Genomic DNA, 18,669 nt, shown 5'->3' with positions numbered 1-18,669 from the left:
CCTGCATCCCCTGAGCATGTGCAGAAATATGCATCATTTCACAGTGTGCAGCCAAGTGTTGTTTCCGTTTTATCAGCAGCTGGACGGACATGAAGTTTCAGTGATGCAGAATATTGTGTGATTAAAGGGATATACACTCAGGATAAAATAAACAAATAAATAAATATTTTTAAAAAAAACTCCTCTTAATTTTTTTTTTTACTTATTTTTTTCCAGAAAATTTCTAAACAAGTTTCACAGACATTTGACAAACAGAAACAGAATAATGAGTCCCTGAACAGAGCTTAGGCCCTGTTTACACCTGCTATTAAGATGCGTTTTGGTCGATCCGATCACAAGTGGACAATGCTAAATATAGGCCTAGGTGTGAACTAGGCTAAGTGGTTTTGAGCTTGTCCACTTTCGACCACTTCGAGGTAGTCGAAAACGCATTTGACAGGATTGCTTTCGTAGACGCTCATGTGGTCGAATGTGTTCGAACAGCCACAAAAGACCGCCTACTCTCCGCCTACTGACCTAATGCAAAACATTATGGGAAGCACGCTAGCCAGACGGGATTTAGGCTAAACTTTGCTGGCTGGGGACCCAAGTTTGGTTTGAAGACGAGAAACGCACCAAGCACAATGTTCTCTCACCATTCCTGATTTCTAACACCACTCTCTTTATTTGGCGTAGACTAGAGCATAACTAAGCCTCTGCTCTCCATGTGTTTTTGCATTATTATGCTGAGTTTAGTTCACTCAAAAACAGTGCATATGAGTTTATTATGACTTTGAGGACTGTTTAAACTTAAATAGTGTTTAATTTCCATTAAAATGACTTCTTGTTGATTTAATTTCAACCACTTGCTTCAAATCAAAATGCAATTTAATTTCTGTTAGGCTTAAATCTGGTCTGAGCTTGCTAGGCTGTGGCTATAGAATTACAATTTCACTAACACAGAGTTAGAATTAAACTAACATTAGAATTTTTTTCAACTTTAAATTCTAATTTAAATTGTAATATTTTAAATTGTATATTACTATTGTAATACAATATGTCATTGTTTTTTAAATATAACTTTGTTTTAAAATATAAGGGATATTAGACCATATTACAATGAATTAATGGCAAGTAGCCTAGTTTAAAAACAACAACAAATTAATATTCAATTATTTTAGGGTTCTCCAATTATTGCTTACACATTGTTATTGTAATTAATTATATTAATTTATTGGAAATGTAATGATTACATTAATGAAATTAATATTATGATTATGGACACTGTAAAGTATTATTGGTGTCCACTGTCCATCCTTAGCATGATTTACGTGTGTGTTATTACCACATGATTGCTTGATTGACAGATCTATCACATGAAGGGGCGGAGCTTTGCCGAATAGAACTGTCCGTTATGGATTTCTGAGGCGACGCGACAGTTACTTTGACCAGTCACTCTCCATCTGAATAATCTGAGCGCAGAGAGAGAGAGAGAGAGAGAGAGAGAGAGAGAGAGAGAGAGAGAGAGAGAGAGAGAGAGAGAGAGAGAGAGCGCACCTCAAGCGTTTAGTAACAGACGGAAACAACACGGTGCAGTCTGTGGTTTACAAACGTGGATTATGGAGAAGTTGGCAACTCAGTTTTAAGATCATTTCAAGACGGGAGAAAAGTGCTCAAATCCCTCGGGATGGTTGAAGAATCACAGCAAGGTAAGCATTTGTTTTTCAGTAAACATCATTATGAGCGTTTTCCGTGGGTTTGTTACTAGTCTACGTTGCGTCCACATGTTGCGTCTGTTGTAGTTTATTTATTTGCTTACAATCGTGTGTAGGTGAGGACTGAATAATGTTGTGAAACAAAATCCCTAAACAATTTTAAAAGTTGCAGATGAATCCTTAGCATTGTTGTTAAAATAACACCATGTTTATTTTGTATTTATTTTTCAAATTAGCTATACAGTCTCATGTACAATGCCACGTTTAATAGGGTTCTTCGTTGTAATTTCAGCTGAATTGGCCAATAAATAGTGCATGTTTATCAATTAAGGAGAATTATACAAACCTGATTGGATGACTGACAGCTTTGGTTTGGTAACAGATGGATCCCCAGACATTCTGTTTTGAGATGCTCAATACAATACATTGCATTACAATTAGTTTTAAATATATTTTGGGGAAAGACATCGATATTAAATGAACAACATCTGTTAACAATGGCTCAATGTTCTTGAAATATTCTCTATTTCAACTTTGATAAGAGCATTAGATGTTTGACGTGCTGCCAGACGGACTAGCCATTGCATCAGACAGATGTGCACTGCTATAGCAACCCACTCTGATTACTGCAACAAAGGAATGGTTATCCTTCTTTTAGCAAGTCACACTTCTCTTGTTAGGTCATTTCACATTCTTTTTTTAAAATGAATGGATCTCAAAAACTGACTACAGCATTGAAATGATTGTTGCAGCGGCAGGGTCTATTTTTAGAAATTGCATTATTTAGATAACCTAACTGGGGGAGGAGATTGATGGTTTAGTAACACATTTTCACAACTGGAGTATGAAGTGGCAGGATGCAGCATCATCTCTGATCTCACGGGAGATGAATTCAAAAGCTGTGTGTCACCAGAGTATAGTGAATGCTCATTAAGTTAAGCCTACTGTTTGTTATCCATAAATCCACTAGAAGCGTTAAAGTGACTAACAGTGTGTTGATTGGAAACTCAATTCTTTACTGTGTCCTTTTGAGCATATTTTCAGTTTGTTTTAGATGACTGATTCAGTGTCTTCAGTAAAAAGGTTTGTTTTGAAGGCTTTGACAGGTATTCTTTGTCACTCTGCCAAGTAATATCATTCTTTTGATTTGACTTCACCATTCTGGAAAAACAATCCATATATTTGAAGTAAGTACCGGACTTACAAAATATGGCTATACAATCAAATGTACCTTCACTGCACTGGGAAGCAGTTATTGTGAAGTGTGTCTCTTGTAATCGGTTCTGCTTTTCTCCTAAAATGCCTGGTGGGAAAGGTCTTCTCTACAAAAGCGATTGTGTTCAGACGTAGCCTACTTCTCCAAATGTAAAATGTAAAATGTAAATGTATTGACACTTGTCTTTGATTTGTTTATTCCCAAAATTAAGATTTTTGCAATGTTAAATACAATGCTAAAAAAAAATCAATATCTCAAGGACAGCCCTGAAGTCTATGGGGACTTTAGTAGTGAATGTGTGTTCATGTATACACACACATATATTATGTAAACAAAAACCTTTATGTTAGATGTGATTAATCGCGATTAATCAATTTCACAGCACTAAAATAAATATAATAAAACTGTAAAATGCCAAACCAAATAATATATCTTTAAAATAACTTTTTTTTTTTCTGGACAATTGTCATCCTCCTCCATCTAGATCAGTGGTCTTGTCTGATTTTCTTGACGACCCAGATTTCTGCAGTTACTGCAAATCTTTGATTTGATTCATGTTTTTTTATTTTTTATTTTTTTACAATTATCATTGGAACTGACAAATAAATGTCTGTACTGAAACCCCTGCTGTTATCAAGTTCAAGTCAAGTCAACTTTATTGTCAATCAAACCATGCAACAGTACATTACGCAGCAGACAGAAATTGCGTTTCTCCCATACTCCAATGTGCAATATTAAAACAAAAATTTTAACACATACTAAACATAGGCAAGGCAAGGCAATGTGCAATATTAAAACAATGTGCAATACTCCAATGTGCAATATTAAAACAAAATTTTTAACACATACTAAACATAGACTAAACATACGGCTAAACATAGGACACCACTAAACAAGTGCAAGGGAGCTGGAGTAGTCGCTGCCGTATAGGGCGCCGCCATTCAATAGAATGCCGCCGCCAACAGAATGCTTCTGTTATAGTATCATTCTGAAGTGATTTACTGTGACAACTTATTGAAAATGTGTAAGTTATGCATGTGACTGTCAAATTTTAATTTTCATGTTGTGATATTTGCTGACATTTTTTTCATGGTATACACAACACATTATCACAATATTGAAATAAGTTGCAAAAAAAGTGTTGTCATACTATAACAGGTTTAATGACTTCTTATAACAAAAATATCTGAATATTTAAATGCAATAATACAATACACAAAAAGTGTATAAAGTAAACAAATGTTTCAAACAGATGAAAGTGTAAAGAATCATAAAGAACAATATAACCCTTTACAATAAGATATCATTAGTTAACATCAGCTAATAATGCATTAACTAACATTAACAATGAACATGATAACGTTAGTAAAAAATGCAACTGATCATTGCTAGTTAATGTTAGCTCAGGTTTTGATTTGAATAATGTATTATTAATGCAGAAACTAACATTAACTAAGATTAATAAATGCTTTAGAAGTATTTGTCATTGTCAGTTTATGTCAACTAATGAATTAACTAATGTTTATTAATGGAGCCTTATTGTAAAGTGTTACTGAAGAATAATAAAGAATCAAAACATTTCCAAATTCAATTTTGTAGTCCTAAATAGCCTATTAAGTCTTAAAGTATTGAGTGTTGGGCTTGTTTGCATCAGAGTGCACGTGCCTCTTTGACGTAGCATACAGCGGTGTAGTGCATTTTAACTATTGATGGACCAATATTCTTCAAATGCATTCTAAAAATCGGGATAATTCGTAATAAATAACTATTCACAGTTTTTTAAAGTGTCCACGATAACAGTACTGTGCATTATCGTGATATATTGTATTACCGTATATCAGCACATCATGTCTAGTGTGTAAGTAGGACAGATGGAGGTGCACAAACACAAAATCACCATTTATTCCAGAACTATGTCCTATTAAATGACTTGAAAAGGAAAGAGAAGCTTTAGCTAAATCGTTAATTATAAGCATTAACACAAGCATCAGTTACAGCATTGCTCTGTAATATCTCTGTAAATGTATAGAACCTATCTATGGTAGTGAGACGTGTCTGATGTGGCACTAAATTGCACATCGTTAGACAACCTGTCATCAACCCTTGAAAATCGCTCAAGTTCCTACTGAGGACCTGCTGAAAATGACATGCTAGCAGGTCTGACTCATTTCTTAGCTCTATGCCATTGTTTCACCTCTATCTCAAAGGCATCAGGCTTTTGAAGAATCATTTATGTGTTTATTTGAAATCTTCCTGCTCTGTTGTCTTTCATTCTTTTCCTTCCACAAGAACATTTTGCATGGCAGTGCGCAGAGACTCACCATGTATTGATTACAGATATTAATCTGTATTAATCTGAGTGTCGTCACATCCAGTAGCCGATAAAAGATGAGAGAGTTTGTAGAGCTTAGTCTGAAGCATCAGAACATTGGCAGGAGGTTTTTGAATCGTAAAGCTGTTGGATGTGACTGACTGCCCTCCAGCTTGTCTTAAACTGAGTTCAAATACTTTTCTGTTTAAGCCTTTAATTGATTTATTTTTTATTCCGCAGGAAAGTAATCACACTCCTCAGTAAGGCCCTAATGGAGAATGACACCTCCATCCCCTCGGGCTACGTCCCACATTACCTTCTTCGAGGGGATCCCTTCGCCTCCAAGCTGTCCAAGGAGGCAGACATAGTGGCGGCGTTCTACATCCTTATCATTGGTAAGTGTACAATGTGGACGATCATGTGGAAGAGTTCTTTGCAAGCATCATGTGAATTGTCATTGATAAAATCAGTGATAACTTTGAATTCAAATATTTAAATTAAGTTGTTTAAATTAAATCAAGTTCCAGAATGTCTGTTATTGTACTTGCGCTGCAGTTCAAAAGTTTGGGATCGGTACGATTTTTAATGTTTTTAAAATAAGTCTCTTATGCTCACCAAAGCTGCAATCATTTGATAAAAAAAAAAAAAAAGTAATATTATGAAATATTATTACAATTTAAAGTAACTGTTTTCTATTTTAATATATTTTAAAATTTAATTTATTCCTGTGATGCAAAGCTGAATTTTCAGCAACATTACTTCAGTCTTCAGTGTCACATGATCCTTCAGAAATCATTCTTATATGCTTATTTGCTCAAGAAACGTTTATTATTATTATTATCAATGTTGAAAACAGTTATGTACATTTTTTTTCAGGATTCTTTGATGAATAGAAAGTTCAAGACAACAGCATTTTTTCTGAAATAGAAAGCTTTTTGTAAGTTTTACAAAAGTTTTAGGTCAGCAATACTTTTATTCAGCAAGAATGCATTAAATTGATCAAAAGTTACAGTAAAGACATTTATAAGGTTACAAAAGATATTTAAAATAAATGAAATAGTTCTTTCTATTCATCAAAGAATCCTGAAAAAAAGCAATTGTCCACAACTGTTTTCAACATTGCTAATAATTATGAATGTTTTTTTGCGTATCAAATAAGCATATTAGAATGATTTCTGAAGGATCATGTGACACTGAAGACTAGAGTAATGATGCTGAAAATGCAGCTTTGCATCACAGGAATAAATTATATTTAAAAACATATTCAAATAGAAAACAGTTATTTTAAGTTATTTTAATACAGTCAGATTTATTGTCTTAATTTTGCCTGCACATCTAAGAGCTTTGCATAAGAACCAATTTGAACTTTGTGTATGTCGGTAAGGCCTACACATTGCTAATGAACAGTCTTGGGAGTAGACTAGATACAACTAGACACTGACTTAATAATCTTTAAAGCAATGGGTGAACCAAACCCTGATTGTTGATTATGAATGATGCACAAAGACTAACATAATTGAATATGGATTTAAGGAGACCATGTTTTTGTATGTGTGCACCAGAGAAACAATTCTGCTTTGTTTTCTTTATGAATTGATGGTTTTCACTTGACCATTCACAGAGAAACCTAGACAAAAAAAAAAAAAAACTCATTATTGCGTATTTTAATGAGAATCTTGTATGTTTTTGCACCTCTAACTCTCAAATATTTATTATTCCCCTTATTGTCCAGCAAGTCAAGTGTATCTGAAGAATGAATGCCTAGCCTACATATTTATTTTACCGATGATATGATGCATGCTCTTTTATTTAAAACTCCATATATTACCATATCAGCTTATTTGTTTTGTTTGTGGTGTGTTAATGTGCTCTGAGGTTATGAAAATCAGAGTGATAATCCGATCAGATTTAGCAAGTGTGAACGGCAAAAATCACGTGAAATGCATAACCCATACTCGGAATCAGTCCTCTGCATTTAACCCATCCAAGTTAGTGTATACACATTAGGAGCAGTGAGTAGTGAAAACACACTTCAAACGGTGAACACACACACCCGGAGCAGTGGGCAGCCATCTTTGCTGTGGCGCCCGGGGAGCGATTGGGGGTTAGGTGCCTTGCTCATTTCCAGGTTACCAGTTTGACTTTCTAACCATTATGCCACGACTGCCCCAGCATACCAGCCTCCTATGTTTCTGCCGTTGCCTCAGAAGACGCAGTAGTCCAACACGGCAAGTAGACAACATCTGTATTGCAAACCCTTACATGTTGAGGTTGATGTTTTTTGGCGCATACCTACCAATGCAACGTCTTTGCCTTAAAAACCAATGCAGATATTCCGGGAAACGAAAAAGTGGCATGGGACACAAATCGGATCTGATCAGTTGCGATACATAACGTGGACAGTCAATAATTTAGATCAAATTCCAATTGGATAGACAAATAATTGGATTTGGACTGACAGTGTGAACGTAACCAAAGTAGTAACCGTAGTAGCTAGTGTATTCGGGGACCCGGTGCAGGTTGCTATTGTGGTTGAAATCTCAGGGGGGACCCCCGAAAGCTGTAGCTTCTCTAGCGACAGCCCTGGTTATGAATGTAGGATTTGCTTTCTTGTATTTAATTCCTCCTAAATGAAATGTTAATGAAGCAGAAGGCTAAACAACTTGTTGAATTTATAAGCAAGAACCAAAAAGTGACTCGCATAAAAACCTGCTTTCCCCTTAATGTGCAAAGCCTGACAGATACCGTATTGCCATGCTGTTGTCACTGAGGATGACATGTTCAATCCACTCATGCTGTCATTGAGATGACATCCTCTGTCATATAGAAGAGTTTGTGTTGAGCGGTGTCATCTAGTGCATTTTAATAGAACTAATATATGACATATTGGGGATACTGTGGCTCCTCTGTAAATTTTTCAGGTCAGTTGCTCTGTAGGCACATGTATAAGTATTGGTTACCTTACCAGAAAAATCCTTTGAATATTTAGACCACCATCGCAGCAGAAAAAAAATTGTTTTAGGTTATTAAACGCTTTTCATGAAAATATAAACAGTGTAATAAAAAAAAAAATGAAACTCAAAATAATTAATGAAACTGTAATGTAAAATTTACAAGGCTGCATATTCTTTTGGACTTATATTAAATATCTCTCCAAACCAGGATGAACATTTTTAACATTTTGTCCATTTTTTAATTGTTTGTAATACCGACATGACCTCTCCAAGAGAATGCTAGCTATGTCTGTTCTGCATAGTATTGCATTTTGTTTTTAGAAATAATGCAGATGTTTTGCCAAGTGGATGTGTCTTTGCAATACGCTTTTGAAAAATATAATTAGAAAATTATTTTTTGCTCAGCACAACATTATTTATTACATCAGTAACTATGTTATCAAGGAGATGCTCAAAAGGATGTTTCCTCTTTCATGGGAACATTGTGTCTCATTTGACCTGAAAGATCTTTGTTTCAATCAAAAGACTGAATCAATAGTTCTTCCTCACTGCAATTTACAAGTCTGTTCTCCTCCACTCATGTTAAGGGAACAGTCTGAAGGTGTTTCATAAACATTTAATCTCAAACACATACAAATCAACAAATGTCACGACTGCAGTTACAGTATGCTCAGATCAGTTTTTAGTTCACATTTGGTATATAACAACAACAGTGTTTTCATTTATGGATGGACTGTCTCTTTAAGAACTAAAACTGGAGAAACAATGTATCTGTTAGTAATATTAATGTGCGTGATCCGTTCACATTGATTCATGATCATATGAGAGTGAAAGAGTTCATTGAATAGTCACATGAAATAAAGTGTCTTTGAAATGGTGCATCAGTCAGCTGACGCAACAGGCCAGAATTTTAAATTATGTGGAGCACACAATGATCTCCGCTTTGGAAATCTGATGTTCAAAATGCATTCATGGACATTATGAATCGAACATACTGTAAGATTTATGAGTAATTAATGTTTTATGTAATCAAAATTTATGACACTTTCAATATTTGCAGCATATAATCTAGGTCATAAAGAGGAAAAACGAATAACACGAGTGGAATCTTTGTGTCGTTTGAATGTATGTGGCTGTAACCAGGAAGACTAATTTTCACACTGCTCTTTCATTATGGTGACCTTTTTTCATCCTTTCACTGAGAAATGGGATATCCAGTAACCTTTGACTCGTATTAGTTCTCTACAAAAAACAGAAATGTTATAACAGGAGTCTTAATGTGCTGTCTTTGTATTTCAACAAATACACAACCCCAACACCTGGGTGGACACAAATAGATGCAAAGGACTCAATATAATGGAAAGGATAAGGAAGCCTTCATTAAGGTCCAAGACTTTCTTGAGGCACTTTTAAAAACAGCATCGGGTCAAACACACAGTATTACTGTTTGTCTTATGTTTTAACAGGTATCTTGTCAGCCACTGGAAATGGTTATGTCATATACCAGACCGCCAAACGCAAGACCAAGTTAAAGCCGCCAGAATTCATGACGCTGAATCTAGCTTTATTCGACTTTGGCATATCGGGTAAGTTTAAATGACTTGATATCATGCTGCTGATGTTATCTTCATCTGTCAGATTATGTATTATACAGCCAATCTGAAAGGATCTCTCTGTTGTAAGCTATACACGATTTCTTTTGGTTGTGTGTTTATAATATACAGCTTTCAGTGTATAGTTTAGCATTATATTTGGAGTCGAGTAAGTTTATTCAGCTCTTATGACACTGTCTTTCTGGTTTATTTATGTGCTGTTGTTGAAATGCACTTGTATAAATCATGCAGAAAGGCCCTGAGGTTACAAAAGAGAACAAAAGATCAAATTCCTGCAATGATGACCTGGAAAGAATCTCTTTTCCTTCATCTTCCTTTGACATGATTTTTTCTCTTACTTTAGTGTTCAGTGCATAACATGAACGCAATCAAAGTTAGCATCTTTTGTTACACTATATAACCTACTGTAGCTATACAGTATACCTAAGCACTTAAGCCTAGTAGAAAATGCACATTTCACTAAATTATTTTCACCAAACATGAAATTAAAGTAGGCTACATGCGTTACAATTTGTGTAAAATATCATTAGTTTCAAACAATACATTGTTACAGTAAATCAATTATGATTACTCTGTTTAGATCGAAGTTTTGATTTTAAACAGCTAACAGAAAACACACGACAAGACTGCTGAAATGTCCAGCGACGCCCCTGAGATTTTCAACAAAGATTTCCTCTCCTTAAACGAATTTGTATCCATATTTGTACTCTAGCCCCACCTAGTGGATGTTTAGTGTGGCTGCCTCGGAGCAGCAGTGACGGTTGAGGCCCCTGATAATAATTAGAATCTTAAAGGGATAGTTCACCCCGAAAATGAAAATTGTATCATCATTTACTCACCCTCATGTTGTTCCAAATCTGCTGGAGTTTCTTTTTTCTGTTGAACACAAAATGTGATATTACAAAGATACAAAGATATTTTAAAGAATGTTGGTAACCAGACAGCTGACGGCATTGACTTCAATAGTATTTTTTTTTCCTACTATGGAAGTCAGTGGGTACTGTCAACAAAATTTTCATTTTAGGGTGAGTACTGCTTACAGGCCAGTATATTTTTACTTATATAAAGAGCTCACTTTCTAAGATTTACAGAACAAATGACTGCCTGTGTAGCTCACAAAGTTCATTCCAGTTAATTAAATGTGGAGTGTGTCATTTTTGAGCTACTGACAAAAATACCTGTTTTCAAATAAGTTTCCCCGGACAAGTTTCTCTCTGCCTTATATTGCTTTGTGGAGGGTTCTGCCCCAAAATCATGGCAGTAATGCGGTTTCGGGACGCTCAAACAAATGTTAAATTATTATTCAGTTTGTTTGAGTCTACAAATGGCTTACTTATAGTTGTTTCTGCATATTATTCGGCATAGGAGAAAGTAATTTAACCACGAACAACAGGGACAAGAGAATTGATCAAATATGATTTATCATTTTAAAGGCTTGAGAATCACCCTTGTCAGTCAAAATGTTTACAGTAAGTTCAGCATTGGTAGCATTTTGGATACAAATTATATTTTGTTTTCAGTGTACCATCAGGAGTTCAAATTGATTTAGCTCCGTCCAAAATGCCATTCTCGTCTTGTCGCCTATTAGCCAGGATGGCGTCGCTGGATTTGAGCATAATGAAGCTTTTGTTTTCTGGGAGTCATGCACATGGCTGACTGCTTTAGTGCGTCACATTTACGCAGACCTTGGGTCAGTGTGCTTTCTGGCTTCTCTTCCTCTGGGTTTGTTCATATGAAGAACACATATAGGTCTGCCGTGAGTCTTTAGTCTGCATCTCTGAAATGGCTACCGTCAACTGTTTGGTTACTCATATTCTTTCAAATATTTTCTTTTGTGTTCAGCAGAAGAAAGAAATTCGTTAACACTTTACTTAAAGCCTTTATAGATAATGCATTAGAAAAGTATTTTATGCCTTATAATGCATGGTGTGGCGTTTTCGAGATGCCGAGAGCTTCACGTCCGCGACTAACTTAGACTTGACAGAGCTTCACGAGTCACGACTTGACAGGGACTTGACATGACTTGACACGCTCTTGCATGTACTTTATTAGACAGGTGAGCAAATGTACATAAAACAAATCAATGTTAAATAGCTCATCATGATGAAATGTTAGAATATGGTCAGTATGTTATTCTAATGTTGATCTAGCTTACTCTAGTCTCATATAGCAAACAAACTAACACATAGAATAACATTATAACTTTCAACACACTCAAATGCTGTAGTGTTACGTTAGACCAAATGAAACAGCGCTGCGTTACCTCACAAGTTACATTTTTCAAATAAACTGACCTGTGTGAGTAGTAATTCAGAACTTGCAGGTAGTTCGGTAGAATTAAATTCCTTAATATCCTTACCTGTGGCGCTGATATCTATCTCTTATTAGCAATCGCGACCTGCTTCATACCACCGTCATGTTAAAAAACATGAATGTTTTCACTCATCCATAAACATCATTAGATACATCAGCATGACAGCAAGTCCCATCATTCCGCTTATCACTGCGTCATCAACCTACGCCTTTGTAATTGTAAGAGGTTAGCGACCCCTAGCGGTGAATTATTATTATTCTTTTTTTTACATATTGTAGCTTTAAACCACAGCAAACAAACAGTTTCAGATGTAACAAGGAATCTGTGGATATTATAATGCATTTTAACTTTGGTTATAATTACTTAATGAAAAGATATAATGCATTACACAGCTTTTCATTAAGTTAATTTACACCATACATTATGCATACCTTAAATGGTTAGTTGACCCAAAAATGAAAATTCTGTCTGTAATTACTTACCCTCATGTCGTTCCAACCCCGTAAGACTTTGGTTCATCTTCGGAACACAAATTAAGATATTTTGGATTAAATCTGAGAGCCGGCTCACTCCTTCATAGGCTGCTAGGTAATTGCATCTGCCGGCCCAGAAAAGTTAGTAAAAACATTGTTAAAATAGTCCAAGTGACTACAGTGGCTCAACCATAAGTTTATCAAATGATGAGAATACTTTTTGTGTGCAAAAAAAAAATAATAATAATAACAACTTTATTCAATATTCATTTTCTTCTGTGTGGGCCTCTGACGTGAGTTCACGAGAGCGCCACGACGCATGCGCGAGAACTGAGAAGATGAGAAGGGCTGGCAGGTTTCAATTACAATAGAAGCCTATGGAGGAGTGAGACAGCTCTCAGATTTAAACAAAAATATCTGAATTTGTGTTCCGAAGATGAACGAAAGATGAACAACATGAGGGTGAGTAATTACTGACAAAATTAACATTTTTGTGTGAACTAACCCTTTAATAATGCATTACATAAAAGCTTTAAGTAAAGTGTTACGAGAAATTTATATAGGTTTGGATCAATTTGAGGGTGAATAAATGATGACAGAATTTTAATTTTTGGGTGAACTATCCCACATGCAAAGTTTAGTTAAGATCACAGTGATCCAAAACCTGGATACTGCCGATTCTCAGGCAGTTTTGGTTGTTCCCTCTGTATAAAATCCCAGCTAACAAAAATATGTTCTAAGGATGTGTGCCAACGTTCCCATTAAGTTGTGAAAAATGTGTTTCTGAATGTTCTCAGAACGTTCATAACGTGTTTTTTTTTTTTAAGTTTTAATTTTTGTTGTTGTTGTTGGTTATGTGAATATTGGAGAAAACATTCATTGTAATGTTTTCTCTATTGTATCATTCATTACTGGAACGTTACTTTTGAATGTTCTCTGATCCGTCTGAAAAAGTAATAAGTAGTAACATTGAAAAAACAGTAGACTAAAGACTAACTAATATGTTTCAGAAAATGTTCCATGAATGATGTACAAGTAACGTTCTTTGTGCTAATGTTTTGATAAAGTTATTAAATACCAGATAACTTTGAACAACAATTCTATTATTGTTACTGGAAGAATGTTCATAAATATTAGAGAAACTTACCAGAATTTTAGCCAAAGTTCTGAGAACGTTCCTGGGAATGCCATCTGAGAGCATATGTTCTTTTGTCTCAAGTCTTGTTTGACATAAGGTTCTTTTTATGTTTTTGGTCAGTCACTGGAAAGCCGTTCTTCATAGTGTCGAGTTTTTCGCACCGCTGGCTGTTCGGATGGCAGGGCTGCCGCTACTATGGCTGGGCCGGCTTTTTCTTCGGATGCGGAAGTCTCATTACCATGACGATTGTCAGCTTAGACCGATACTTGAAAATCTGCCATTTAAGATATGGTAATTAAGTCTATCTATCTATCTATCTATCTATCTATCTATCTATCTATCTATCTATCTATCTATCTATCTATCTATCTATCTATCTATCTATCTATCTATCTATCTATCTATCTATCTATCTATCTATCTATCTCTAGTTCTATATATCTATCTATCTATCTATCTATCTATCTATCTATCTATATATCTACAGTATCTATCTATCTCTAGTTCTATCTATCTATCTATCTATCTATCTATCTATCTATCTATCTATCTATCTATCTATCTATCTATCTATCTACAGTATCTATCTATCTCTAGTTCTATCTATCTATCTATCTATCTATCTATCTATCTATCTATCTATCTATCTACAGTATCTATCTATCTATCTATCTATCTATCTATCTATCTATCTATCTATCTATCTATCTCTAGTTCTATCTATCTATCTATCTATCTATCTATCTATCTATCTATCTATCTATCTATCTATCTGTCTGTCTGTCTGTCTGTCTGTCTGTCTGTCTGTCTGTCTGTCTGTCTGTCTGTCTGTCTGTCTGTCTATCTATCTATCTATCTATCTATCTATCTATCTATCTATCTATCTATCTATCTATCTATCTATCTCTAGTTCTGTTTATCTATCTATCTCTCTATCTGTCTGTCTGACTAACATGAATTTACTTGGCCATCAGGTACATGGTTCAAACGACATCATGCCTTTCTCTGTCTGGTTTTCACATGGTTCTACGCTGCCTTCTGGGCCACCATGCCAGTGGTGGGCTGGGGAAACTACGCACCTGAGCCATTTGGTACGTCTTGCACACTGGACTGGTGGCTGGCCCAGGCCTCTGTGTCTGGCCAGAGCTTTGTTATGTGCATGCTCTTCTTCTGCCTCATCTTCCCCACTGGCGTCATCGTCTTCTCCTATGTCATGATCATCTTCAAGGTGAAAGCCTCAGCCAAAGAAGTCTCTCATTTTGACACACAGAATAAGAACAAGCACAACCTGGAGATGAAGTTGACTAAGGTTTGTGTGTTTTATTACAGTTTTTCTCAGTCGCTTTGGTGCATTTTTTCGAATCATCCTCGACATTTGTAAAACAGTAAGTGCATTTCTCAAAACAATTTGTACAAATTGCAAAACACCATGGATTACCTGCAAAAACCAGTCTCTTGCTCAAAATCCTTAGTTCATCTCTCAAAAGTAAACATCTGTGTCAATGAACATGTCAGTGCCATCAGAATGACAAGTCCTTGTGTCATTGTGTACGGATAAGACAGTCAAATTGCTTAGTCATGTTGTCAATATTACTGTGTACTCTGGGGGATGTTCTGATGTAAACTATGGCAACAGTTTGGATGACAGTTACTGTATTGAAATGTACAAATCTGCGCTTCTTCTGTATGACTATTGCACAGAGAACTTTTTAATACATTTTGAGCAACACGGCATTAGCAACTGATAATGTAGGAAACCGCAGACAATTGTACATAATCAATTACATGAATGTACCAAAGCAATCGCAACTTGTTCAAAAGAATGAGAAACCGCTTTTATGGTGTGCACAAGTGACTAGATGATTTGGAGGTTGAACAAGTAGTTTTGAGAATTTCATTTCTGATCTGAGAAATGCACCAAAGCGACTGAGAAAAACTGTAATCAGAAATGCTATGTGAAAATGCCATGTCATATTTCATGTGGTTTTGTTTGCATTCTCCAGGTGGCGATGTTGATCTGCGCAGGGTTTTTAATAGCTTGGATCCCTTACGCTGTGGTATCAGTGGTGTCTGCTTTTGGAGATCCTGATTCAGTGCCTATCCCAATCTCTGTTGTGCCAACTTTGCTGGCCAAGTCCTCTGCCATGTACAATCCAATCATATATCAAGTCATTGACTGTAAGAAGAACTGTGCCAAACCGTTCTGCTTCCAAGCTTGGAGTAAAAGGAAACATTACAAGACTTCAAGGTATGTGCACCCTTCAAATTCTAGAGGAATAAGGGATTAATTGGCTTTTGATCTCTTTCTCTCTCTCTCTTACACACACACACACACACACACACACACACACACACACACACACACACATATATATATATATATATATATATATATATATATATATATATATATATATAATATACAACTGAAGTGTGTTCAGTTTATGATATACTTGGGTACATTGTCTATAAAGACTCTTAAATTCCTCCTCTGTGCTTTATCATCATATTATGGATCAAATGCAGTATGCAAATGCATGTCCCACTGTGGGTGGATGTTTTTGCTGCAATGCCGGATCTTGCTGTCTATCTTGTTCCGTTAGCGTTGTGTTAAAACACTATTTTTAAGATAGTTAAAAACAATCGAGACGCATGCGCTTTGCTCTGTTCAAGGGGTCAAGGTTTAGCTGGTTAGCATACTCAAATCTGTTCAAAAGTTGCCTTATATTCTTATGAAATAATTTTTATCAAGCGACGTATTGCTTATCTTTTATTATAGTTTAGTAGAGTTGTTAGTGTGCAGCAAGAATGTGATACATTTACAGTACATGTGTGTTATCATTCTTCGTCAGAATTTTGTCCGAATTTTTGTCTCTTTTTGTTCTTTAGACGTCTATTGGAAAGATTGTTGACACAAAGCCCTGGCATGATTTAATTAGCCTGAACGTAACAAAAAACAACTGATTGACTGAAGACTATTGAATGCGGCTGTCTTGTTTTTCCCAGGTTCTACTCCATCTCTGCCTCCCTGAAAAAGAGACCAGCCAATGAGGTTCCGACTGAGATATGAGCAAATGACAGGAACCCACAATGGACCTGTGATAGGACATTGGGCAATTTGTTATTGTGCAATTTAGACATCAACAATTCACACCCACCTACTGTAACTTTGCTCTTGTATACTACTGCCGTCAGCTTCACAAACCCAAGCAAACACAACTCCTTTTAATTTGATCTTTCTGTGTATAAAATAATTAAGTATGATGTATTTTTATACATATATATTTTTTGGTTATTTATTTTATATTCCAGCATTCACAGTACCAACACGTTTAAAACAACCTGCTTAAAGTCTTATATGACATCACTTTTTAACAAATAGTAGTCTGTGTTCAGTCTATTTAGTGTCTCATTTAGCAGTCACATTTAGTGTTTGTACAGTAAGTAAACATATAATTAAAAACTGGTTACACATACACACATCTATACAGCAGCATGGTCACAGATAAACAACAATGTATACACACACAAAATGAGTGCATCTTTACTGTTATTTTTTTTTAAAGCAAATTGAATAGACACTAATGCATTAATTGAGGCTATTGAATTTCTTTTTTTATATTATAATATACTTAGCATGATAGTTTTGGGCCATGTGCAATGATTATATATTAGACATTACAATGAAGCCGTCTTTTACATGGAAAGGTGTCTCCCAAAGTCTATGGTCTTGAGAATTATTATTATTGTTATTTTTATTTATTTATTTTGTACTCAATTTACATCCAATGTCATTTTAACTTTATGTATTTAATATGGTAGCCTTTTGCATGTTATCAGCCTTCAGACAGCCCCTAAACTGTTAAAGGCTAGGGAAGAAAGTGCACAGTTGGTAAAGATAAGTTGATTATAGTGTGCATACAAGTTTTCCCCAAATTGTACATGTTTTGTGGAAGTTGGACGATAATTAACAGGACGATAATTAATAGATAATGCTAAAGCAAGCTGGGTTTATAAAATCTTAGACATTTCTTTTTAAATATCTGAGACTTACAGTATTTAAAAAAAAATTGCTCCTAGATGACCTATGAAAATACACTGTACAATGCTAGTGCTTTTTTTTATCAGAAAGAAGCTTGTTAATACTCAAAACATAATGCTTGCACAATTAAAGCTAAATATTATTGAATATAATAAATAGTTTACACTTATTTTGATGGAGGTCACAGTTTTACTTGAATGGCAACCAGTTAGATTGTTGTAACTGGATGTTTGGTTATACTGTACAATAGAAACATTATCGCTGTAGTATTGAAAACAAAATAAACAAAACAAAAATCTTGGAAGACAAAAACAATTAGCAGAATGATGGTATAATGAAATGATGATATAATGAAAGTGGACTTTGATTTAAAATTGCTAAAAACACTAAATAAATAGCTTTTTTGTTTTCCGCAAGAAAAAAAAAATGCTTTGAACCCCAATTGTGTGAGTAGCCTAAATGAAGACAGCAATGTTTTGAATGAAAGACTCTTTATTGCACTATATAAGCTCAGACATATGCTTGCAAATGTCTTCACCTTTAGCGTGAATGAATGTTGTTGTGGTGTGCTGGATCTCATCAACAAAGCTAGAATAAAGTTGGGATCTCCTCCTTGGGTTTAGGGTTAGGTTTCAATGAATGACCAGAGATTCCCCATTTTGATCTCCTGAGCCCCTGACAACGTGTCCAACGGTACTTAAAATCCTTGCAGTCTGTTGGTAGCTGATCCTCATGGCGTTGGAGTTCAACGCGTTTTTTTTTCAGCAGTTTGATTTAATGCCCACATCTTTTATCTGATGCTTTCATGCAGTTGTGACAGAGAGCAGGAAGTGGAGAATGCACTGGATGCCTCACTGCCTGCCTTCTGTTGTCCTTGTCATAATGCAGTTTACGGCACGCAGGAGCCAGAATAA

The 18,669-nt window shown here is 35.4% G+C and overlaps 1 protein-coding gene across 1 annotated transcript; it reads left to right on the top strand.

Moving 5' to 3' along the window:
* The first annotated feature begins 1,539 nt into the window (after window positions 1–1,539).
* Window positions 1,540–17,108, top strand: opn5 (opsin 5). Its single transcript, XM_056269314.1, has 7 exons — window positions 1,540–1,688; window positions 5,462–5,616; window positions 9,642–9,761; window positions 13,834–14,004; window positions 14,688–15,022; window positions 15,717–15,961; window positions 16,720–17,108. The coding sequence occupies exons 2-7, from the start codon at window positions 5,493–5,495 to the stop codon at window positions 16,781–16,783; spliced, it is 1,059 nt and encodes a 352-aa protein (XP_056125289.1). The 5' UTR covers window positions 1,540–1,688; window positions 5,462–5,492; the 3' UTR covers window positions 16,784–17,108.
* The last annotated feature ends 1,561 nt before the right edge of the window (window positions 17,109–18,669 follow it).

This window comes from Rhinichthys klamathensis, unplaced genomic scaffold (assembly GCF_029890125.1).
Source record: "Rhinichthys klamathensis goyatoka isolate OS25496 unplaced genomic scaffold, OSU_Roscu_1.1 h1tg000281l_1, whole genome shotgun sequence".
Lineage (NCBI taxonomy): Eukaryota > Metazoa > Chordata > Actinopteri > Cypriniformes > Leuciscidae > Rhinichthys > Rhinichthys klamathensis.
The sequence above is the reverse complement of the archived record's forward strand: the minus strand, read 5'-3'. Positions and strand labels throughout refer to the sequence as shown.

Coding starts and splice junctions, on each gene's coding strand:
- opn5 (XM_056269314.1), top strand. CDS start 5,493: ATGGAGAATGACACCTCCATCCCCTCGGGCTACGTCCCACATTACCTT. Junction 5,617..9,641: donor GTTCTACATCCTTATCATTG/GTAAGTGTACAA, acceptor ATGTTTTAACAG/GTATCTTGTCAGCCACTGGA. Junction 14,005..14,687: donor AATCTGCCATTTAAGATATG/GTAATTAAGTCT, acceptor CTTGGCCATCAG/GTACATGGTTCAAACGACAT.